A 25,405-nucleotide genomic window follows, 5' to 3' on the forward strand; every position below is an offset into this window, starting at 1 on the left:
CGCTGTGCAGGAGGTCGGACTAGATCAGAATGGTCCCTTCTGACCTTAGTATCTATGAATCTATAAATGCTGCGTCAGAGTCCGAACACCAATCTCTGATTTATTAGTGTTAGAACGCTTAGAGGACAACACCCTTTGTCGGAAGGCCTGCTTACAACCATTGTATTGGGAAACTCCAGTGCCTCCATGCTTTGGAGCAGGAACCTGAAATTCGGCAGGGGCATCGCCCTGGTGGCAAGGCTGAGCCTTTTGCTGTTGCTGTGGAAAACTACCTAATTTTGCCCAAGTTATAAGCCTTTGAAAAATCTGTTTGTACATGATCTGTACAGGCATCTTAGAGTTTGGCAACCAAATTCTCCAGATTCCATCTGCACAGGAGCTCTGAGGAGATTACAAATTATCTGTGTGACTGGATTGTGTGTGCACCATTCTCAAAGAACTGAGCATGCTTCAGGCCCAGGTATGCAGGGACTAAGCAGGATTTTTCCTACAATGGTTCTTCCCAGCTTCCACAGGTCGGTGTGGTGCCAGACATGAAAGCAGGGAGACCATAGCAGGCATTGTGGAGGATGAAGCTGACACAGGTGAGGTGCCCAGCCTGGAGGGGAGAAGGGATGCGTGGAAGGAGTAGACTGGGACAAGGATCCTGGATATGGGGGGGAGACACAGGAAGACTGAGGTAGGGAGCTGGTGGGATAGATACAGAGGTGGAGTGGGCAAGAAGACTGCTTTAAACATTACATATTCTGAAAAATCAGATCCTAGGCATTTCAGACCAGGCACCTAAAATTAGTAAATACTTTGGACCTTTATCTCTGTGCTTTAGCTCTCTATCTCTAAAATGGGTACAGTACCACCCCATCTCACAGGGGCATTGTGAAAACATTCATTGTTTGTGAAGCACTCGGATGCTCTAGTGATAAGCACCACAGGAAAGCCCCTGAAGAAATTGGTAATTCTGTATTCGGAGCAGAGGTTGAACAACATGCAATAAGTAAGGCATGGAGCTACACACAGACCAAGGAGAAATCAAAATATATAATAGCTGATCATTAACTGAGCAACATGCATTGTATGCACTGACTGAGTCAAGGTCCGGTGGGAAAGTGTGATTATGTAATTATAGAATGTATCATAATGCATATGTACAAACGGGCCAAATTAAGGTTGCACAGACACTTGACTTTGCAACATTAAAGTTCTTTTTTGTGGATAATACAGTATACAGTACATAGAGGAACTAATACCTTCTTGCTCTGTGACGTGGAAAAAAAAATCACATTGTTTTGGTATTTGGTGTGTTTTTGTTTTTGTTGTTTTCAATTACACTTTGCAAGCTTGTATACAATTGGGTTTTCACCATCATCTTGAGTTCTTTTTCAGCATTATTGGTTTCCCAGTTTCTTTCCCTCTCGTTTGCCTATCTGGGTTTTGGGTTATTTCCCCACCAAGATCTACTAATCTGCATTTTTCCAAGATGTCTCCTTTTGTTATATCCAGCCTCTGTAGGTCCCTTTCTATTATGCTATCCTTACTGGAATTTTTTTTTAAAGTTGACATTCTTTTCAAATACTGATTTGAAAAACACTTGGCTATTAACTAGAATTGAGATAGGAGAAATGCTGGGAATTCAGTTATACCAATGTACATAAACTAAAATGACTGTGGATGTTCTAAGCCTTCAGACATGGTTGCATGAGAGTTCCGCAGACATCTCTTAGGAGAGAACTGGGCTCAGTATATCTCAGCGTGGAGTGATTTTAAATCACCAATTTTAATCATGCTTTAGATCAGGAAGAAACGTTTATTTAAATTTTAGTTTTGTTTTGTATTTATACTTTTCCTAAAGAACTCATTGGTTAGTTACTAACTATACACTATATATCTATTTAAGCAATTAGCAGTTCTCAAACTGTGGGTAGGGACCCCATTTTAATGGAGTCACTGGGGTTGGCATTAGACTTGCTGAGGTCCAGGGCCAAAGTCAGAGCCCCACAGCCTGGGGCTGAAGCTGAAGCCCAAGGACTTCAGCCCAGGATGACCAGGCTTAGGTTACAGCCCCACTCCTCAAGGGCTTAAAGCCTTTGGGCTCTGGTCCCCCTGCCCAGGGTGGCAGGACAGAGCTGGGCCAGGCTTTGGTCCCCCTCCTGGGGTTGTGTAGTAACTTTTGTCAGTAGGGGGTCACAGTAAAATGAAGTTTGAGAACCACTTAACATACACTTACTCAGATTTTTAAGTTTTAAATGTTATTAGGAAATGGTGAATTATGCATTTTTTTAACTACATGATTAATATTCTACTTGTGATTTGAGTAGAGCTGTATTTGGATAGAAATTGGAATTCAATTAAATGCACAAAAAAAATTAAAAATTATTAGTTAAATCTACTTTAAATGTGCTGGCTAGGTAGGAAACTTTTTTCAAATCATGTTTTGCATTTAAAACCGATTTATTAAACAGAGTATTATCTGTAGTTAGGGAATGAATTGATTGTTTGTCACCATATCCTTCAAGGTTTTAGATCTCAGATCTTATTCTCTTCCATTTCATCATTATTTATGGATTGGAAGAGGAAAGCAAGATATCCTGCTTTTTCAACACCCAGTTTCTCAACTTTGAATTAACTAGTCATTGAAATGAACTAGTTCAGGGATCAGCAACCTTTGGTCCACAGCCCACTGGTTTGTTTACCTGCTGCGTCTGCAGGTTCAGCGATCACTGTTCCCACTGGCCGCAGTTCCTCATTCCAGGCCGGTCTCAGTTGGTCTCTCTGTGTGTGTGTGTGTGTGTGTGTGTGTGTGTATTAGGTTCAGATATGGCATATTCCTTTGTCCAACCAAAAGTGAGTCTTGCTGTTACATATGGCCACACATTTCTGAAGGAGTTGCCAGATTAAGTAAAAACATATTATAAATAACATTTTATTCTGTAGTCAAACAACAAGTTTAAAACTGAATACTGTTAGGAGTGACCATAATGCTATAACACCTTATGTCTGTTTGACTTTGTTCTGATTTGTTTCTATAGAATACTTTATTAAATGGTGTAACAGGTACTCCAAAGTATCTGAGACATAGATTTATAGTCTAGCCACATTAACATTAACCATGTTGGTTTGAAACTAGATGAAGTCCTAGAAATAGTTAAACTGTCTCATTAATCCCTCATTAATCTCATTAAGTATGTTGATATACTTCCCAACCTTTTAGAGAGAATAATAAATATATAATCTTCCTAATCAAAAAGAACAAAGATAAAGCTGACATTAACACCAGAGTACAAAATATGCCCTTTGTAGTAGAATCATTTCCAAATAAACTAACTGTACATTCCCAGTTATGTATCTGAAAAATTTGCAGAAGTGGAATAGTGGAACAGGAAGCCTACAAAGATCTAGAAATAACTAACCTAGCTAAAATCTGTTGGGTGTCAATGATATACAAACCACATAAAAATATTTAGAGGTGGGAGAAATATCCCTTTCTGAGTGTGTATTTGAATATTTTGACCACTGAGTTTAGGGAACAATTCACCTGGTTTCTCTTCCCACAATAAAAACCCACTATACACATTGCAAGTTACCAAGACTTAACATCTATGACACCAGTAAGTTAAGACTTATAAGTGGTTTTCATTTCATATCTATTACTAGAGGTATAGGGTGGATTCACTACTAGTCTTATCTGGTGCAGGCAGGTGAAAAATAGATTTTTTTGAAAAAATTTACTTTCCAGTGCCAGTGAAACAGACCATCTTTATTTTGTTTCTTTAGTTCAATATCTTAAGTCCATTTTAAGTTTATTTTAATAAGTATCAGTTTGTTTAAACCATTACACTGAAGTAAAATATTTTTCTTTAAAACAAGTTTTTAGAACCTACAGCATTACAAGACTCCATATCAATAGCAAATATATCTAAAGTTGTTAATTGAAGTTCCACAATTTTAAAAATTGTTCCAGAATTTTTTTTTTTTTTTGGGAGATGGATCTGTAAGATTTCAAGCCCGAGGGGATGAGCACTTTCTGTTAAGAACTGAAAATCCATAACTTCCTCAGGAGTGGAGGACACTCATTCAGAACCTGAAGTGTCAACACCTTTCCCAAGGGGAGCTCTTTGTTAAGCACTTCCTGCAGCTGTTTTCGAACATACCCTTGTCCAGACAGTCATGTTTAGTCATATATGACAATACCATGGTTTGTAGACCACTTCTTTGTCTCTTCTGGTGATGTGGAAATGCTGGGGGGGAGCAAAGCCCGAAAGCAAAATGTGATTTCATTCTTCTGTTTTCATTTCACATTTGAGAGCAACACAGTGAAGTCAAAGATCCAAAAAGGGACTTGGGTGCCTAACTCCAACATTTGAAATTTTCAAGCCCCCCCTGCTCAACTGTGCCCTAGCCCTGTAGATGCCTACGTTTCCACTGGTGAGCATGCGCAAGACCATCCAAGTCCTGATTCCACTGAGCTGCTCAGCACCTTAGGTCACACATTCTCAAATTCAGCATTCCCTCACCTGCAGGACCAGATCCACTAGGTGTGTTCTGAACTCGCTTAACCTGCATAAGACAGCCAGTTTGTTTTGGTTTTGGGTCTGGGTGGTGGTGATGAGGATGTCTGTCCACCGAGCCAGTAGCCCAGTAGTTAGGGTATTCATCATCCCTGCTCCAATGCTTATTGAAGTCAGTGAGAGTCAGAAGTTCCAAAGAGCTTAGAATCTGTTACAGTATTTGTTTAGTCTGCAATGGACACAGTGTAGAAATAAACTCAAACACTTCAAAGATTAACAGTCCTCACAGAACAGAGGCATGCTGAGCTAACATGTTTTACCATGATCAAATTAATAAACAACTCAACTGATGAATCTTTCTGTTTTTTGCTACGGGGCAGGCAAACTTTTTGGCCCGAGGGCTACATCAGGATTGCAAAACTGTATGGAGAGCTGGGTAGGGAAGACTGTACCTCCCCAAACAGCCTGGTCCCTGCCCCCATCCACCACTTCCCACCCCCTGACTGTCTCCCTCGCAACCTCCGACCCATCCAACCCCTCTGCTCCTTGTCCCCATCCACCACTTCCCACCCCCTGACTGTCTCCCTCGCAACCTCCGACCCATCCAACCCCTCTGCTCCTTGTCCCCTAACTGCCTCCTCCCAGGACTCCCCACTCCCTTACCATGCCACTTAGAGCAGCAGGAGCTCGCAGCCCCACCACACTGCTGGAGCCAGGCATGCCGCTGCACTGCCTGGCGGGAGCGGCAGGCTGGAGTGCAGGCAGCGCAGCGAGCTGAGGCTGTGGGGAAGGTAGGATAGCGGGCAGGGCGCTAGCTTCCCTGGCTAGGAGCTCAGGGGCTGGGCAAGATGGTCCTGTGAGCCCTCTTTGCCTACCTTTTCTAGTAAAGGAATAGCATGCTTAAAAAAACTTTTTTCAAAAGCTGCTTTCTATAAAGGAAAAAATAAATTGGAAAACACTTTTGTGCTGATGAATCATAAATGATTTATACACTAAACTTGATTTGACTGTATTAGCTAATGCCCCACAGCTAGACCCTGCTGCTAACACCATTGACACTTGACATGAAGTATTTTTAAATGAGCATTATAATATACCTTAATATTTTGGAACAATATCAGAATTTATGAACCAAGTCACAGTGAATACAGGAATAAGAGCCATTTAGAAGTAATAACTTAAGGCCAGGTCTTTCAAACACTTACTCACATGAATATGCCACTTAAGTTAATGGGACTACTGATATACCCAAAGGCTAGTTATATAACTGCATCTTCCTAAGATCAGGACCTAATACTTGTAGCTCTCAGCTTATAAAATAGGCTTTAATACTCAGCATTGTGTTTGTCAGTTTGTACTACTGCTCAGGGTTTGTGTCTCTGCAATTGTTGAACTAACACCATCTTAACTTATTGGTTTGAAATTTCTTTAAATCTCTGTGAAAACAGCTATGTTTATACATAATGGTCACCTGTCCCTAAAAATTCTTCATTCATTGTAGCAACAATTCACATAGTAGTTTCATATCTTCCAAGAGCAAAACTCAAAAATCATTTATCACTTACATTTTTCTTCAGGCCAAAAACACCTTAATTAATGATTATCCCCTCCATATCACAAACAGAGTTAGCAGTACATAAAGTCAATTAACTGTCAGAAAGAAACTTAATCCAAATGTTGATATAAAATGAGGGGAGAACAGGGGTCTTGGGTTCTTTCTCCTGCCCTGAAAAATTCTGAAATGCAGATCCTATTTAGAGGGTTTTAATGGTCCTAATGAGAGCCTGCTAAACACTTCACAGACTCTGCCAGTGAAGGGAAGAAGAACCAAAACAATTAAGATTTGCTTAAAGCATGAGATTTAAAAATATGAAACTATGCATGATTGGGGGCCTCTTGTGCCTTTTGAAACCTACTGGATTATTACTAAAAGGGTCCTCCCACTGAGCTAACATGGGCCTAATCTCAGAGCAGCGGTTCTCAGCCTGCATGCAGTCCAATTAGCACACGGCTCTGGCCCAGCTCAGGCCCCAGCACCTGGGTTGCTGCTGGCTCTGCACAGCAGGCTCTGGGCTCCAGGCAGCTGGCAGGCTTAGGGTCTGGGTGGCAGGCTCCAGGCAGCTAGGTGCTGCCTAGCCCCACACAGTGGGCTCATGGGTCCAGGCTGCTGGCCGGCCCTGCTGAGTAGGCTCGGGGTCCATGCTGCTGGTGTAGTGGCATGCTCAGTACAACCTACATAGGAAATTCTGCCAGGGAGCAGTTTGTGCCATTACACGCTACTGCCCAGCTGGCTCAGGCTCTGGGTCCCAGCTGTTGCCAGGCCCCACACAGCAGGGTCTGAGGTTGCAGTGGGGTGTGGGTCCTTGCTTCCCAACTAGTGCTGCTATGATGACCAGATAGCACGTGTGAAAAATTGGGACAGGAGGTGGGGGGTAATAGGTACCCATATAAGAAAAAAAACCCCAAATCAGGACTGTCCCTATAAAATCAGAACATTTAGTCACCCTAGGCACTACACAGGGGATCCGGGGTCGAGGGCCCTGACCGTCACCCCCATCCCTGGCTTCTGGTTCCGCTCTGTGGAGGGCGCTGGGCAGCGGGGTTTGTGTGTGTGTGTGGGCGGGGGAGAGGGGGATACTCTGGTTCTCAACCTACGGTCCAGCTGACACTTTGTGGGGCGCACAATGATAAATAGGTTGAGAACCAATCCTCACAGCAAGGAACTGGGGCCAGCATGTGACTTCGGACAGCTGCGGAGCTGCCGGCCAGTGGCGGACTTTCGCTGCCAGCACAGGGACGGCGGTGGCGTGACCCAGGGGGCCCTGCGCACAGCAAGGCCGAGGGAAGCAGCAGCCCCGCCGCACAGCGCCTCTCCGAGTCCCTGGCCTGCGCCACTAGCCGGCCCAGGTGAGGACGCAGCTAAGCCCGCCCTCGCCTCGAGCCCGTCCCGCCTCCGGGGATCTGGGGCCCGGGCGGCGCGGGGTGGCCGGGGCTGCGACTACACGCGGAGGTGAGAGGAGGCCGTTCTCCCCATCCCAGAACCGCCACCGCCGCTTGGACCGGCCGCAGCGCGGGGCGGGGCGGGGCCTACCGCTACCCCGCCTCTCCGAACACTCAGTGTCCAGAGCTCCAGAACGGCCGCGGCTCACCTCGCGCGCTCCCACCCGGAGATAGGGAAGGCGGCGCGCGCCCTAGTCACGCGCCAAACGGGGCGGGGCCTCTTCGTCACGTGACGGAGGGGAGCCGGAGCTCGCGCCCCAGTTCGGAAGGGAAGATGGCGGCGGAGAGGGAGCCCCCGCCGCTCGGGGACGCCCGGCAGCCCGAGCTCGAGGAGCTGGAGGACGGCGAGGATTTGTTCACCAGCACTGTGTCCACCCTGGAGGTGAGAGGCGGGGCCCTGCTCCCGCGCGGCGTCCCTGTCATCCCTGGGGCCGGGCCTCCGCCGCCTTTTTCGTGCCCTGTGGGGCAGAGCCGCAGCCGCCGGACCCAGGGCGCCCAGTAGCCAGAGAGCGCTGACCCGCCCGCACGTCCGGGGCCCCAGCGTCCTCACGCTGACCTCCGCCCCGCTCCGGTGACTAGTGACAGGGAGCCCCGCCCCCAACCTGCTCCGCTGCGTTGGCGTCTTCTGACCCCTTCAGAGCCCCCGCCCCCCAGCCGTGTAGCGGTCTCCCCCTTCCCAGCTGCGGTGTGCATCCCCTGAGCGGGGTAGTCACTTCTCTGCAGCTGTCATCCCCTGCCAGAGCGCTCTCCCTCCAGTGTCCCTGGCTCCCTTCCCCGGGGAGCCTCCGCTCCGCTGCCGGGATAATCATGCTGTCGTCTCAGAAATAGCTACCTTCCTCTTCTTCTGCCAGATGTTCGTTCTTCCCCCACATCTGTCTCTCTGCTGGAATAACCTATCATTTCCCTTTATAATGTTGCCTACCCTAGATTTCACTTTCTGCATCTCCCTAGTCCATGGCCTGAAAACATAACCCACTTCCTTCCAAGATAAAAATCCCTCTCTCTTGCCTTTCTCAAGGAACCTATGTGATTACTCCTTAAAATTCTTTTGTTCCTTCCCTTTAACGCTGGCATTGAGCAGCTCCTGGGAGCTCCTCACTGTCTGGAGATTCTCATTTTGATGCAGTTTAGTGTCATCTGCCTCTTTTTAGGGGCAGATGGTACTTATCGCTAGTTAGAGAGATGCATCCATATCAGGGCTTTTGAAACGTACAATTACCATATTATTTTTCAGTAACTAGATTTCTTAAAACTTTGTGCAGCTATTGAAAAGTCTAAACCTGTCTTGCTATGTTTGTAAACAACCCATCTCTTCCCTCTCCCCCGTTAAATATAATTGATTTTTTTTTAAATAAGCAGTATCTACATACTTTAATTTTTTTTTTTATAAAGTGACAGCTTTCCTCTCCTCTGGAATTGGTTCTGGTTTTGTTTTCAGTGTGCAGAACTGTAATGGACAACATTACATGTCCTGTTCATGCAGACATCGATCTAAAATATGAAGTGTTCCTGTTTTTGTTGAAGGAAGCTTCCTGCCCCTGAACTTTACAGTAATGGGTCAGTGTGTTCAGTTCATATGTGGTCTATCTTTATCAATGTTATCTTCCTGTAACAAAAATATAGTAAATTATGTTCTCAAACACATAATAAGGCTCATAAATGTATTTTGAGGAGAATTCTCTCTTTAGAGTTTAGTATTTAGCCTTTTATTTGTAAATATGCAGTTTGTGGGCAATTTTTTTCCAGAAAAATAAATCTGCAAAACATAGTCAGTCGTAGGCCCACTTATGTACATATATAAAATATTCAGTTTGTTTGACCAGATTGTTTGTTTGAACAAACAAATACATCTTTATATATTTTAATACTTTTTAGATGAACTGCACTAAAACACAAAAAGTAACGCTTACTTGTCTAGAATAAAACTACAAACTCAGAGAGAGGAGTGATGGAATTTATGGCTAATCCATCTTCATACAACAACAAAAAATCTTTTTGTATTTAAAAGGCCAGTCTTAAATGGACACAGTTAACTTCAAAATCACATTTCTGTATGGAAAGCTCAGTACCTCCTATGGTACAAATAACACTAAAGATTATTGTAACTGAAAAACTGACAAAAGTTCAGTTTGTGTACATTGTGCATTTGACAGCATTCTGAATACAGTGCATTTGTTTCACTGTTTCTCCAAGTAGTCAATTGGAAGAAAGTGATTAGTTGAAAAGAGCCTTATAAACATAAGTAGAGCAGAAGAAAAAGCCTCGTGTTTTTTTTTTTTAAGAACTATTTATTAAAAGAATTACTAACTCATTTGACAGGTTTCAGAGTAGCAGCCGTGTTAGTCTGTATTTGCAAAAAGAAAAGGAGTACTTGTGGCACCTTAGAGACTAACAAATTTATTTGAGCATAAGCTTTCGTGAGCTACAGCATCCGATGCATCCGATGAAGTGAGCTGTAGCTCACGAAAGCTTATGCTCAAATAAATTTGTTAGTCTCTAAAGTGCCACAAGTACTCCTAACGCATTTGAATTGACTAATTTAAAAAAAGTGTTCTTTTGAGGTTTTGGCAGAGAGAGTATGAAGTTGCTCCTAATAAAATTTTCTGGGACTTCTGATTTTTTCCCTCTTATGTGCGAATGTTCCTCTTATAACCTTCCAACCACACATACCCAATGTTCATATATAAAATGTTTTATGATATGTCAGAAAAAGCCAGTTCATTTACATGCAGCAGGTTGTTTTTTTTTGGCGGGGGCGGGGGTGACGTGTGGGATAATGGCTTCAGTTATAATTTTGACAAAGTTCAATTTTATATATAGTCTACAAAGTTCTGCCTAGTCTGTAACTAGATTTAAACTCTTTAGGGCAGCAGCTCTGTCTCTTTTTCTTTATTCTAAGGTACCTAAAACACTTGATTGCTGTAAAATAATAAATGGGTCACACTCTTGGCCTAACAACCTGATAATGTTGCTTTACATTAGCCTGCTGTATTAAGAGATTATGAAACTTGTGCTTTTAAATTCTGTGGCTCTAACAACTTTCATATTGTACCTGCTTTGATAATATTTCTTAGACTCTTTAGGAGTATTATTTTTTAATAAAAAATAAAACAAAACCAACTTTGAGTGTCCTTCATAGTTGGTGATTAACATTTATTGCACGCTTATCAGCCAGAGACTGATATTTGGGAGGAAAGGGATAGAAGATGGTGGGTGGGAGGGCACACTGAAGTCCAAGGAAGGTGAAAACATCCTCTTTCTTCATCGCTAATTGATGCGGAAGGGAGATATCCCAACTACCCGAATGCTGACTATGGACCCTACAGAGGTGGGGGACTCCCTCTCTTGTTTTGGCTCCTAGATGTCTGTTGAACTTGACTCTCATCTCTTCACTCCTCTTCAGGTTGATCACAGGAGAGTCTTCCCACTTTTTATTTTTTCATCCCTTCCCTTTGCTTCTGGCTGGAAGAAGAGTAAACAACAATTTCTTTTTGCTGATTCTTTTTAGTTTTTCTTGTTTTTTGTTATTAAAATTTGCCTTTCCCTCTCTTAGCATAGTCTTTTGCTTCCCCTCACCTTTTGCTTTTTCTTGCCATTCGCATACCACAAGATCATTCCCTTCATTTTCTATTTTCTGCTTGGTGGAAGTAAAACCAAGAGAGTGAATGAAAACTCTTTATCAGATACCATGCTTCAAATTTAGATTTAAAATGTTTTAAAACATCTGTGTATTTATTTAGTTTTACTCTGCAAAACAAACATTGTTAACTTAAATATGTTTTCTCCAGTGAATAATATAAACCTTTTACAAAGTGTAACACAAGAACATCACTCTGAAAGAAAACTAAATGTAAGTAGTATGAAAATTACTAGTTCAGGAAACTGTCTTACCCATATTGCACCTCGTACATCTTGGTAAACAGCAATATTGACATGTAAAAATTCACTGTACAGACTTCAATCAACCTTTATTGACCCTCCACCCACTTTCAGTTTTTCTGTGTATATCACTGTATATTGTAGTATGTAAAGCATATTAATAACATAAAAACGGTCATACTGTGTCAGATCAAAGGTCCATCTAGCCCAGTATCCTGTCTTCTGACAGTGGCCAATGCCAGGTGCCCCAGAGGGAATGAACAGAATAGGTAATGATCAAGTGATCCATCCCTTGTCACCCCTTTCCACCTTCTGGCAAACAGAGGCAAGGGACACCATCCCTGCCCATCCCGGTGGTAGCTATTGATGGACCTATCCTCCATGAATTTATCTAGTTCTTTTTTGAAACCTGTTGTAATCTTGGGCTTCAGAACATCCTCTGGCAAGGAGTTCTACTGTGCACTGTGTGGGGAAAAATACTTCCTTTTGTTTGTTTTAAACCTGCTGCCTATTAATTTTATTTGGTGACCCCTAGTTCTTGTGTTATGAGAGTAAATAACACTTCCTTATTTACTTTCTCCACACCAGACATGATTTTATAGACTTCTATCATATCCCCCCTAAGTTGTCTTTTTCTAAGCTGAAAAGTCCCAGTCTTATTAACCTCTCCTCATATGGCAGACGCTCCATACTTCTAATATTTTTGTTGCTCTTTTCTGAACCAATTCCAATATATCTCGTTTGAGATGGGGTTACCACATCTGCACACGGTATTCAAGATATGGGCATATCATGGATTTATATAGAGGCAATATGATATTTTCTGTCATTATCTATTGCTTTCTTAATTATTCCCAACATTCTGTTTGCTTTTTTTGACTGCCGCTGCACATTGAGTGGATGTTTTCAGAGAACTGTCCACAATGACTCCAAGATCTCTTTCTTGAATGGTAACAGCTAATTTAGATCCCATCATTTTATATGTATAGTTGGGATTATGTTTTCCAATGTGCATTACTTTGCATTTATCAACATTTAACTTCATCTGCCATTTTATTGTCCAGTCACCCAGTTTTGAGAGATCCTTTTGTAGTTCTTTGCAGTCTGCCTGGGACTTAACTATCTTGAGTAGTTTTGTATCATCTGCAAATTTTGCCACCTCACTGTTTACCCCTTTTTCCAGATCATTTATTGTGACATGTTGAAGGAATATGAGAGGTTAAAGATTTTACATATTAACCTTATGATCTGTGTGCATAAAACTTTGTATATGGTTAAATTACAGGCTCTGTATTCATACCCTAAAAAATTAAAGGAGTACTTGTGGCACCTTAGAGACTAACAAATTTATTTGAGCATAAGCATAAGTGAACTGTAGCTCACGAAAGCTTATGCTCAAATAAATTTTAGTCTCTAAGGTGCCACAAGTACTCCTTTTCTTTTTTGCAAATACAGACTAACACGGCTGCTACTCTGAAACCTATTCATACTCTGTATCCAGAACATTTGGAGGTTTTTGAGGCTTGGTGAAAGGACACGAAGCACTTTAAAGTTATTGGGGAGTGGGAGCTGAAGCACTCATATTTTAAGCATATATTTTATATGCTTGAAACTTCAAGTACCACATCACTGTTTAACTCTCTTAGCTATAAGTATAAATTTTTAAGAAGCCAAATAGAGTAGAGCAGAGATTCTCAAACTGTTTCATAGTATTGGCTGCATCTTAATAAAAGATGGATTGCTTATTTCCCCTCTCACTCCTGGTCACAAACCATTCTTTTGGCAACTGCAGCAATTGCTTGCATGGAAAAGTAATATTAGGATTTTTGTTTTGTTAAGTTCTTTATTGTAACAAGTGTTTTGTTGTTTTTTTTTTTTTAAAAAGTGAATTGCTATCTACCTCTGCTCTGTCTATCTCCCCTCCCGTCTTTTCTGTTCCCCTCTGTTTGGGGCCTCCAGAGCTCAGATATCCATACCCCCTTCTCCCGAGAGTCCAGCCACAGGGCATCCCCCAGCTCAGACATCCACACCACATCCTTCCCACCAGAGGCCAGCCACGGGGCACCCCCCAGACACCAGCCCTCCCTCCCCACAGAGCCCAGCTGCGGGGCAGCCCCCAGGCCAGACACCAGCACCTCCTGTCCCCACGGAGCCCAGTCGCAGGGCAGATCCCAGCCCAGAGCCTTTACTCCCTCCAACTTCTTTACTGTCCCTCTGGGGGACATGATGTGGTACGGCCTTGCCCTTCCTCACCCTTTGCCAGAACTGGGTCTCCCAGGCCCTCTCCCATCCCTAGAAGAATGAGGATCAAAGAGCATACAGCCTCCAGGCCAGTCAGGGTGGGTACTCCACTTACTGCGAGTTGGGCTCTGCAGAGTCCAGTGGCACCTAATGGTGGCCAGAAATTCTGCAGGGAAAACAGAATTCCGTAAAATTCTGCGTTCAACGGTGGCACAGAATTTCCCCTGGAGTAATATGCATGTGTGCATACACAACCCCCACTGAAGCTATTTTTGGGCCTTAGTCTTCCCTCGTGTAATCTTGCTCAATTTTCTGATAATCTTCAAATCTCCCCACTCCATGACCCTACTATTAGTTTATGCAGCTCTGAGACATCAGCTCCACTTCTCTTTGGTATTCTGTCTGCTCTGCTTGATACTTTCAGGAGCAAAATAAGCAAGAGATTGAGCAGAAAGTGTTCAGTCTAGACAGAATAAGGAGTGGAATAGAGCAGGAATAACTGAATATGCTGAATAAGGATGTGCAGCTTGGCTTATTAGTGAGGTTGAACAATGTTGTGTCCCAGCTCCACTACATCCTTTCAGAATTTGGTGGTGATTCAGAGTTTCAGTCTGAATCTCACTACTGTAGCTTCTGAAAAGTTCAGTGACTTGGCCTTTTTACTACCTTCATAGTTATCCGGAATAACACCTGTCTTTCTGAAAAAAGAAAAGGAGTACTTATGGCACCTTAGAGACTAACAAATTTATTAGAGCATAAGCTTTCGTGAGCTACAGCTCACTTCATCGGATGCATCGGAAGTGAGCTGTAGCTCACGAAAGCTTATGCTCTAATAAATTTGTTAGTCTCTAAGGTGCTACAAGTACTCCTTTTCTTTTTGCGAATACAGACTAACACGGCTGCTACTCTGAAACCTGTCTTTCTGAAGGCAGTACAATTCTAATTTGGGCTCATTTGTTTACAAAACTGCAATCTTATGTATTTGAAATCTTCAAAATAACTGTTTTAGCCTACAAACCTTTATTTGGAAGATTTAGTCCTCTGGTTAATAGGTGTTTGTTTTAAAGCTTTTTTTTTTAACTGTTAAATTACTTAGATATACTCTCAACTTGAACTCTAATTTAGCAGTCTTTTGTTTTGGAATTTATGTAATGTCTTTCAGACCAAAAGAACTCAAACAGCTTTAAAGTTAGATACAACAGGAAATATATAGATCCTTAACCCATCTTAAAATGCAACATCATCTATGATGAACATGTCATCTGTCTAACAGTGTCTAATATACTATCCATCAGTTTATAGACCAGAAAAGGAATTCATTACACAACTGAAATGAGGCATTTTTTGTAAGCTGAATGTAATCAAATTATTAATTCCTACTCACTTTGTGAACAGAACCATGGGATATTTAACCACCAGTGGCCAGTATCTCAGTTTTCTTTCTAGATACCATCTGTGCAGGATTATCACTCCTGCATTTTATGCCTCCAGCACAAGCTATGTGGGTAATTCATTTAATTCTATGGTTTTTGTCCTTCTGAGATGGCTGTAGGCTTGCTTGAGAACTCTTCCTCACAGAACATGCTCCCGTTTGGATTCACTGGGATTTATGTATGATTAGCACTTCAGGCAACTTAGATTTAGATTTTTAATTTTAGGCACCCAAACGTTGGGCTTCAGTACTTAATGTATAACATTCCCATTTTCCTTGGATAATGTGGCGGGTGCAATTTTAATGGGCATCTGTAACAGGGAAGTGACCATTAATCATATTAATAAACTCCTGTCCCTATGCCAGCCTCTTTCCACATCTACATGCCCAATCTTAGAAAGCCTCTGTTTTTTTGGTTTTTTTTTAATGTGGGACAGTCCTGATAAGGGATCTCAACCTGTATTAGGTCCTTGGGCAATGCACTTCACTTTCTGGTTTCATTTCTCATCTGTGTCCTCTATAACACTGTTGCTAGTGGGTGATATCATTGTAGCTGTTCACATCTTTCACTCACTAGCTTGCTACTGAAAGATCATACATAGGGTACAGTCACTATGAGGCAATACTGTCTCCCTTCATGATGCCTTACTTGCTGGTGTTTGGAGGAAATTGTGGCATAGATGAGAGAAACATGACTCTAACTCAAGCTATATAAGACTATGATGTAGTAATTTGGGAGAAAAAACCTGGAAAATGGCAATAGCTACTTGGAGTGTGTCTTCCCACCATTCATTAATCATATTCACAGTCTAGGGATAGTGTTCTAGGATGATCACATTGCAGCAGTGTCCAGGCATGCCTTTTATCCTCCTGAGCAGAATATTGTAACTGTTTCATAAGAACGGCCATACTGGGTCAGACCAAAGGTCCATCCAGCTGAGTATCCTGTCTACTGACAGTGGCCAATGCCAGATGCCTCAGAGGGGGTGAACATAACAGGTAATGATCAAGTGATCTCTCTCCTGCCATCCATCTCCACCCTCTGACAAACAGACACCATTCCTTACCCATCCTGGCTAATAGCAATTAATGAACTTAACCTCCATGAATTTATCCGGTTCTCTTTTAAACCCTGTTATGGTCCTAGCCTTTACAACCTCCTCAGGCAAGGCATTCCACAGGTTGACTGTGCGCTGCATGAAGAACTTCCTTTTATTTGTTTTAAACCTGCTGCCCATTAATTTCATTTGGTGGCCCCCTAGTTCTTATATTATGGGAACAAGTAAATAACTTTTCCTTATTCACTTTCTCCATGCCACTCATGATTTTATATACCTCTATCATATCCCCCCCCTTAGTCTCCTCTTTTTCAAGCTGAAAAGTCCTAGCCTCTTTAATCTCTCCTCATATGGGACCTGTTCCAAACCCCTAATCATTTTAGTTGCTCTTTTCTGAACCTTTTCTAATGCCAGTATATCTTTTTTGAGATGAGGAGAACACATCTGTACGCAGTATTGAAGATGTGGACATACCATGGATTTATATAAGGGCAATAAGATATTCTCCGTCTTAATCTCTATTCCTTTTTTAATGATTCCCAACATCCCGTTTGCTTTTTTGACTGCCGCTGCATACTGCATGGATGTCTTCAGAGAACTATCAACGATGACTCCAAGGTCTTTCTCCTGATTAGTTGTAGCTAAACTACCCCTCATCATATTGTATGTATAATTGGGGTTATTTTTTCCAATATGCATTACTTTACATTTATCTACATTAAATTTAATTTGCCATTTTGTTGCCCAGTCACTTAGTTTTGTGAGATCTTATTGAAGTTCTTCACAATCTGTGTTGGTCTTAACTATCTTGAGCAGTTTAGTATCATCTGCAAACTTTGCCACCTCACTATTTAACCCTTTCTCCAGATCATTTATGAATAAGTTGAATAGGATTGATCCTAGGACTGATCCTTGGGGCACACCACTAGTTACCCCTCTCCATTCTGAAAATTTATCATTTATTCCTACCCTTTGTTCCCTGTCTTTTAACCAGTTCTCAATCCATGAAAGGATCTTCCCTCTTATCCCATGACAACTTAATTTACGTAAGAGCCTTTGGTGAGGGACCTTGTCAAAGGCTTTCTGGAAATCTAAGTACACTATGTCCACTGGATCCCCCTTGTCCAATGTTTGTTGACCCCCTTAAAGCACTCTAATAGATTAGTAAAACGTGATCTCCCTTTACAGAAACCATGTTGACTTTTGCGCAACAATTTATGTTCGTCTATGTGTCTGACAATTTTATTCTTTACTATTGTTTCAACTAATTTGCCCGGTACTAATGTTAGACTTACCGGTCTGTAATTGCCAGGATCACCTCTAATGCCTTTCTTAAATATTGGTGTTAAATTAGCTATCTTCCAATCATTGGGTACAGTAGCTGATTTAAAGGACAGATTACAAACCATAATAAATAGTTCCTCAATTTCACATTTGAGTTCTTTCAGAACTTTTGGGTGAATGCCATCTGATCCTAGTGACTTGTTACTGTAAAGTTTCTCCATTAATTCCAAAGCCTCCTCTAGTGACACTTCAATCTGTGACAATTCCTCAGATTTGTCACCTACAGAAGATGGCTCAGGTTTGGGAATTTCCCTAACATCCTCAGCCGTGAAGAATGAAGCAAAAATTCATTTAGTTTCTCTACGATTACTTTATCGTCTTTAAGTGCTCCTTTTGTATCTTGATCGTCCAGGGGCCCACTGGTTGTTTAGCAGGCTTCCTGCTTCCGATGTACTTTTAAAAAAAAAAAATTATTGCCTTTTGAGTTTTTGGCTAGCTGTTCTTCAAGTTCCTTTTTGTCTTATTACATTTTTACATTTAATTTGGCAGTGTTTATGCTCCTTCCTATTTACCTCATTAGGATTTGACTTCCACTCTTTAAAAGATGCCTTTTTATCTCTCGCTGTTTCTTTTACATGGTTGTTAAGCCATGATGGCTCTTTTTTAGTTCTTTTACTTTGTTTTTTAATTTGGAGTATACATTTAAGTTGAGCCTCTATTATGGTGTCTTTGAAAAGTGTCCATGCAGCTTGCAGGGATTTCACTCTAGTCACTGTACCTTTTAATTTCTGTTTAACTAGCTGCCTCATTTTTGCATAGTTCCCCTTTCTGAAATTAAATGCCACAGTGTTGGGCTGTTGAGGTGTTTTTCCCACCACAGGAATGTTAAATGTTGTTATGTTATGGTCACTATTTCCAAAAGATCCTGTTATAGTTACCTCTTGGACCAGATCCTGCTCTCTACTGAGGACTAGATCAAGAGTTGCCTCTCCCCTTGTGGGTTCCTGTAACAGTTGCTCCAAGAAGCAGTCATTTAAAGTATTGAGAAATTTTGTCTCTGCATTTCGTCCTGAGGTGACATGTGCCTGGTCAATATGAAGATAATTGAAATCCCCCACTATTACTGAGTTCTTTATTTTGATAGCCTCTCTAATCTCCCTGAGCATTTCATCGTCACTATCGCTATCCTGGTCAGGTGGTCGATAATAGATCCCTATTGTTATATTCCTATTAGAGCATGGCATTACTATCCATAGAGATTCTATGAAACGTGGATTCATTTAAGATTTTTATTTCATTTGATTCTAAGTTTTCTCTCGCATATAGTGCCACTCCCCCCCCCCCCGCACGACCTGTTCTGTCCCTCCAGTATATTTTGTTCCCCGGAATGATTGTGTCCCATGGATTGTCCTCACTCCACCAGGTTTCTGTGATGCCTATTATATCAATATCCTCCTTTAACACGAGACACTCTAGTTCACCCATCTTATTATTTAGACTTCTAGCAATTGTGTACAAGCACTTTAAAAACTTGTCACTGTTTGTTTATTTGTCTGCCCTTTTCTGATGTGTCAGATTCTTTATGTGAATGTTTCTCATCTGATCTGACCCATACTTTATCCTCTTCCATCCTCTCTTCCTGACTAAAACCTAGAGAATCTCTATCAATACAGACTGTCCTCTAAGAGAAGTCTCTGTCTGATCCACGTACGCCTCTGCAGCAATCGGCTTTCCGCTTGGTTTCTCTTGGTTGTGGAGCTTGCTGCTGTGATCTGTGTCCGTCATCTTGAGACGGGATTATAGCAATTTGCTCTGTGGGCTACATCTTAAATCTATCTAAATTTAAGCAGGCTATTAGATGAAATACCAGTGTGTTAAACAGTGCCTTTAAATGGCAGTGCTATTCATCCAGAGTGCTTGATTGAGCCATACTGGCTACCTTATGGTTTCTGGGTGGAGTTTTAGGTAATAGTGGTTTTGACCTATTCTTAAACTGCTTGGGATTTGCCTAAATGGGAGACCATGTCTCCCCTGGCACTGCTGCCACTCTTGCAATCAAAAGAGGCCCTGAGCTTGATTTCTCCCTCATAAAAAGTAGGGGAGCTGATGGCAGAACTTCCTCTGTAAGGGCCCCTTCCTGTGGAAGTCCTCAGCTTCCCAAGGTTTTAAATAGCTCTGATTTGTAACCCTTCTTGTTTAAGGGGCATTGGTGAACGAGTGAGGCTGTTGAAGGTGGGATTTGTCTAGTAGGAAGGTGTAATGGAGGATTTAAAAGTTGTGACCAAATTATGCTTGGTAGGGTTAAAGTACCAGATGCTGCTGCTTTAGCCAGCTTTTACTTCATTTTTCCATGCTTTTGTTTTTAAATGTATGTCATGGGTGTCCTTTACCAAAATACATAAACATGGTGACTACATGGTTACATGCTATATAGTTACTAAACTCCACTATTTGTATTCAGACTCTACAGCAATCTTGCTCTGATTTTTACAGATCTGAATTTGCTTTTGAGTCATGGGAGTTCAAACTTTCTCCCCACTTACTTCAGTCTGTCCCTAAGTTGTCAAATCAATTAATTGTATCTGGTTCTTTGGCATTTGCCTTCATTTTATACCTATTTTTAAGTTAATGTTTTTTCCCCTTTGTTACATTCCTCTGAGTTGCTTACTCTCCAAGAGTAAAAATTCTGTTTAGTGTATTTTAAGAAGAGACAACTATTTGCTTGTTTTGTTTTTCTGAATATACCTTGCAGGATTGTAACCAACCTACCCATCTCTGATTTGGGAGGTTAAAATCTGTTATGCTGTGGGTACTCTGTTTCTTCACTGCTATGAAAGTAGTGCTCTTCTACATCTCTGATTCTCAACCAGGAGTACATGTACCCCTGGAGGTACGCAGAGGTCTTCCAGGGGGCACATCAACTCATCTAGATATTTATCTAGTTTTACAACAGGCTACATAAAAAGCAGTAGCGAAGTCAGTACAAACTAAAATTTCATACAGACACTGACTTGTTTTATACTGCTCTACATACTATACACTCATTTCAGAGTAGCAGCCGTGTTAGTCTGTATTTGCAAAAAGAAAAGGAGTACTTGTGGCACCTTAGAGACTAACAAATTTATTTGAGCATAAGCTTTTGAGAATACATCCGATGAAGTGAGCTGTAGCTCACGAAAGCTTATGCTTAAATAAATTTGTTAGTCTCTAAGGTGCCACAAGTACTCCTTTTCTTTATACTATACTCAGAAATTTAAGCACAGTATTTATATTCCATTTACTTTATAATGATATGGTAAAAATGAGAAAGTAAGCAATTTTTCAGTAATAGTGTCCTGTGACGCTTTTTATGTCTCATTTTTGTAAGCAAGAAGTTTTTAAGTGAGGTGAAACTTGGGAGTACGCAAAACAAATCAGTCGCCTGAAACGGGTACATTAGTCTGGAGAGGTTGAGAGCTATTGGTCTACATTATTCCAGAGCTTTTTCTGGCCCCTTGAGAGGCCTATAATTGGGAGGATTTCTACTCCCAACCTAAGCTCCATCTTCTGTGCTGTGCTGCCTGGAGACTCGGCACAGAACCCCAACCTGTGTGGGTTTTTCCTATGTTCTTGGAGATTAGGGGAGCTCTTGCTTCATGCTTGTAAGGAACTGGCTAGAATGTGTTTGGGTAGCTGGGGCGGAGAAGGGTGTCCTTTGAGGAACTCAAAGTTGAAATATACCCAACAAAGCAGTGTTCTTGAACCAGTTTAAGATTTGGCTCTCCAAGCTAAAGATAAGAGGTAGGGAATTTCTCGCATGACTTGTATTGGAGGCATGAGACCCAGTTGAGAATCCTGCAAGATACTATCTCCAGAGAAGGCTGTAATACAAATCCAATTAACTTTCTCTTATGCCCTATCTGCAAATATCATCGCTTAAAATGGGTAAGACTGTCTACTTTGCTGCAAGGCTTTATTGTTCAAAGTCTTGGCTACTGGCATAAAGTCTTGCTATTTTGCATCATTCTATCATCAAATTCTTTTTTTTATCAAAGATCTTTGTGCTATGGATTCAGTATATGACTGTTTTTGTAGTAAAGACACTGTATATTCTATAGGATGCTTGTCTTAATTTCGACTTAAAAAAACCCCTCATAAATACTGTGGGATTCCCGTGCAGCAAACTAAAAAATCCAAGGCAGCTTTAGTTTAACTTGAAATGATGGACACATTTTATTGAGTTAAATGAGCATGCATATTAGTTTCAAACAAAAAATGCTATATTGATTGTATGTTGTTTTAGCTGAAATGTCTGGCAAATCAGAATTGTGATAATTCAGAGTGATGTCAGCTTTGAAGCTAAATGATTGCCTAAACACCTTTTGAGATGAGTGGGGACAATTTGCACCATGCTTACAGTCTGTTACTCAGGCTTTTTAAAATGAAAACTTGGATACTAGAGTGCAGTTCTTCAGCAAAAGGTGAATTTTGTAGCTGTGGAAGAACTGGGGCCTGGTTGCAGCACTGAAGCTGGATTGCTTTCTTGTTTGTCTCAGCCAACATCTGAACACTAATCCTGTGAATTGTTTAATATTTTAGTATATGCCTCAGAATGGAAAATTAAGTTAGATAGGTAACAGCAGATTTAAAATGCTGCCTGTCTCTGTGAGACAGGCTTAACTTCCATGGCAACACGGTTTGACACTTTACGTTTGCAGAATAAAAATCCTAATGGAATTAACTCATTCCTTTACTCTCTGTAAAAACTGATTTGGAGCCTTAAAAGGCAGACTTTATTTTGTAGACATTTTTGTACATCTTGGACAACTGTTCAGAAGGTTTAAATTGCAGTTTGTTTTGGACATAAATTTACAAAAAGGAACTGAGTGCAGCAGTCTGAGAAACTAGACTCAAACATTTCAATGTTGAAGATGGTAGATAAACTTATTCTAGATTAGTCTACAGCAGCTCTTGGTTCTATCTTATTAACTATATAAAACATATTTATTAACTTTTGGAAATGCATATCATGAAGAGGAAAAGGTGAATTTTTTAAAGTCCATAAAGAATAAGTGAAAATAATTGGTGACTAATTCATTTCCTTTGATCATTGTTATCCCAGTAGGAGTAGGAAATGGAAATAGCTGACATGGTTTCCTTTCCATGTTGTTGTTGCTGCTTTCTCTGCTTGTGTTGAAAAACTATTGTGGCAATGCATAAAAATGATTATAACAGATAACTGTACCAGTTCTTTGCCTCCTAACTGTTTGTTCCTTTTAACAGTCAAGCCCATCATCTCCGGAACCAGCCAGTCTTCCTGCAGAAGATATCAGCACAAACTCTAATGGTCCAAAGCCTGCAGAAATCATACTAGATGATGACAGGGAAGACCTTTTTGCTGGTAATTTTCTCCTTTTTTTTTTTTTTTTTCTTAAAGTATAGAGTTTACATGGACACTTACACTTTTGCATTTAGAGGATTCTGTAAACTTTATTCCTTTTTCTTGCAAAAGTTTTGTTAGCTGTCTAGTTGTGAGGAAACATGAAGTAGTTAAACTTGTAATGCTGACCTTGAATTTAAAATGCTTATGCCTTAATATGATAAAATGGACTTCTGGCTCTCTAAAACAGTGATTCTCTCCCACTCCCCTTCAGCAAATGCTTTTTGAAGAAAAACTTTTAACAGCTGGTCTATCCTTTTGATATTTGGATTCTCTTCTTTGGCCATTGTTGTCAGTCGTTTCGGTTACTCATCTACATTATCATTGCAATACTGTGTGAACTTCTGGGAATACTGCTTTTTTAAGATTATTGATAACTGCAGTAAAAATCTCAGTTTAGTTAAATTGTTTGGCCTATGTCCTATTTAGTGCATTGTGATTACCTGATAACATTTTACATTAAAATGTCATGTTGCTAAATATTGTACTCTGCTCAAACTAAGCCATCCTAATTAATTGTTTTTAATGATTGAATCATAGATTGTATAGAACACGTAATGTTGTCTACACATAAAACTAACAATGGGTTGGAAACACTTTCTTCCCACATTTACCACCTAATTAATCATCTACTGCTAAATGTAGTAAAATTGTCTCAAGTAACTATCAAATGGAAATGGCAACTTGATACTGTAGTGCAATTTGTGATAGCTACCATGGATATCTTTCCTTAGTACCTATTCCGAAATGAGAATATTTTCACAAGGTTTATAATATGGAGATATATTTCATATAATAAAGCAGATTTCCCAGTTTCAAGTGAAATAGGGATTTGTCACATGGGATCAGAACAAGATATGTCTAATCTTCCTGCACATTGATGTTCTCCATCCATCATTCATAATATGTCACATGCTCCACAGCATCATACTATGCACCAGAAGTGCATACCTAACTACGACTGTAACTATAATACATCTACAAACTATGATAAACTTCTTCATTTATCTTGTCAAATATCCGTTGTCTATCCTCCAAAAATCAAAATATACATTGTACAGTTTTCAGAGTAGCAGCTGCGTTAGTCTGTAGCCGCAAAAAGAAAGGGAATACTTGTGGCATCTTAGAGACTATTCACCAATCAAGACAATTGCAAGTTTGTTTGGCCATCTATACATACAGCAGGCTGTATATTTTCAAATAAATACTCTAACCTGCTCCTCCAATTCATGCCATTTTCTCATAGTCCTAGCTTAAACTGTATGTTTTGATGTGGAATGTGATGCTCAGGGTGTCATATGTATGCTAGATGGAATATAGCAATGTGTAGGAGGTAAATTGGATATAGATTACATAAAATAATTATTGCCTTATTGCTTGTTTCTTTGCTTTTTTGTATTGTGAGTCTCAACTTTGCAAGAAGAGCCCTTGTCCCTCCTCGAAACTTTTTTATCGACTGGAAAATTGGCCCATTCAACCCAGTCAAAGGTCTTTTCATTTTCTAAGGATATGGGGGGGGCAGGTGGGGTGTATAGAAGGTTAGTTTTTTTTATGGGGGGGGCAGAGTGGGGGATGTGTTTTGAATGGATCACATTCCGTCTTGTGAGACTGTTTGCCGAGACCTTTAGTATAGAGACTAAACAGGAGTGATCATGGCTTCAAATCTTATTGCATCCGGAGCCTTTTGAATGACTCTGGTTTTCATGCTTACATGAATATAAGGTAGAACAGAGTGCCATCCATTAGAACATTGAGCTTTTTCTTTTTTTAAAGCAGGCCACTCTTACTTAGGTGCCTAAACCTGGATTTAGGAGCTAAATTTTAAGTAGCCAGACTCAAAAATGGTGGCCTAAAAGCAAATTTGATTGATCTCTTACTGTTAGCTAGAGTAGCAGACACATAGCTACTTAATGACAGCTGCAGAAATGTAGCATTGGCCTGCTTGTAATAGATATCACTAGGAATCCTATCCTAACAATCACAGTTGATGCATGATGTGATGAAGCTTCTCACAATGCACATTCATCAGCACTGATAGAGGGTCAATATATATTCAGATCTTTGGCTTATACCACTGGATTTCTCGCTTCCTGATGCTGAAAGCGGGGTGGTATTCTCTCTTCCCTCTCTTGGATACTGGTTCTGCTTTACTGTATATCGATAGGGGGGTTGGTGATTGGATCCTGTTAGCTCCCACATTAGGCCCATTAACTGAGTGCTGACTCACGTCCAAGATCTTGAAGTTCCAGCGTGGATTGATTTAAATCAAAGTAATTTAAATCACTGACTCTAATCAGTAAGCAGAAAATCTTGATTGAAATCGGCAATTTTAATTATGTTTTGCATTTATACTTTTCACTTATTTTCCTAAAAAATTATTCTCAGTGGTTGGTGACCATTTAAACATTCACACTAAACAGCTATACACACACGTAGCAGTTAAATAGCTTAATTTACATTTGTTCAGACTCTTAGTTTTTACATTTTTGTTGTGGTAGAAAAATGTGAATGATGGAGTTCTTATTTACTAGATAAACTTTTTACTTGATATTTGTGTCAAGCTCTGTTGGAATGAAAATTCAGTTTA

General features: G+C 40.8%; 1 protein-coding gene across 2 annotated transcripts in view; it reads left to right on the forward strand.

The window, feature by feature from the left end:
- Nucleotides 1-7,076: 7,076 nt before the first annotated feature.
- The window catches only part of SNX2 (sorting nexin 2), a 58,399-nt gene continuing 40,070 nt past the window's right edge, over nt 7,077-25,405 (forward strand). Inside the window, exons 1-2 of one of the 2 annotated variants that reach the window (XM_038402470.2) lie at nt 7,077-7,887; nt 22,662-22,779. In XM_038402470.2, coding sequence (XP_038258398.1) covers nt 7,780-7,887; nt 22,662-22,779 — 226 coding nt within the window. In that variant the 5' untranslated portion in view covers nt 7,077-7,779. The remainder of the gene's footprint in view (nt 7,888-22,661; nt 22,780-25,405) is intronic. The other variant, XM_038402471.2, reaches the window with a different exon arrangement.

Source organism: Dermochelys coriacea, chromosome 5, assembly GCF_009764565.3.
Source record: "Dermochelys coriacea isolate rDerCor1 chromosome 5, rDerCor1.pri.v4, whole genome shotgun sequence".
NCBI lineage: Eukaryota > Metazoa > Chordata > Testudines > Dermochelyidae > Dermochelys > Dermochelys coriacea.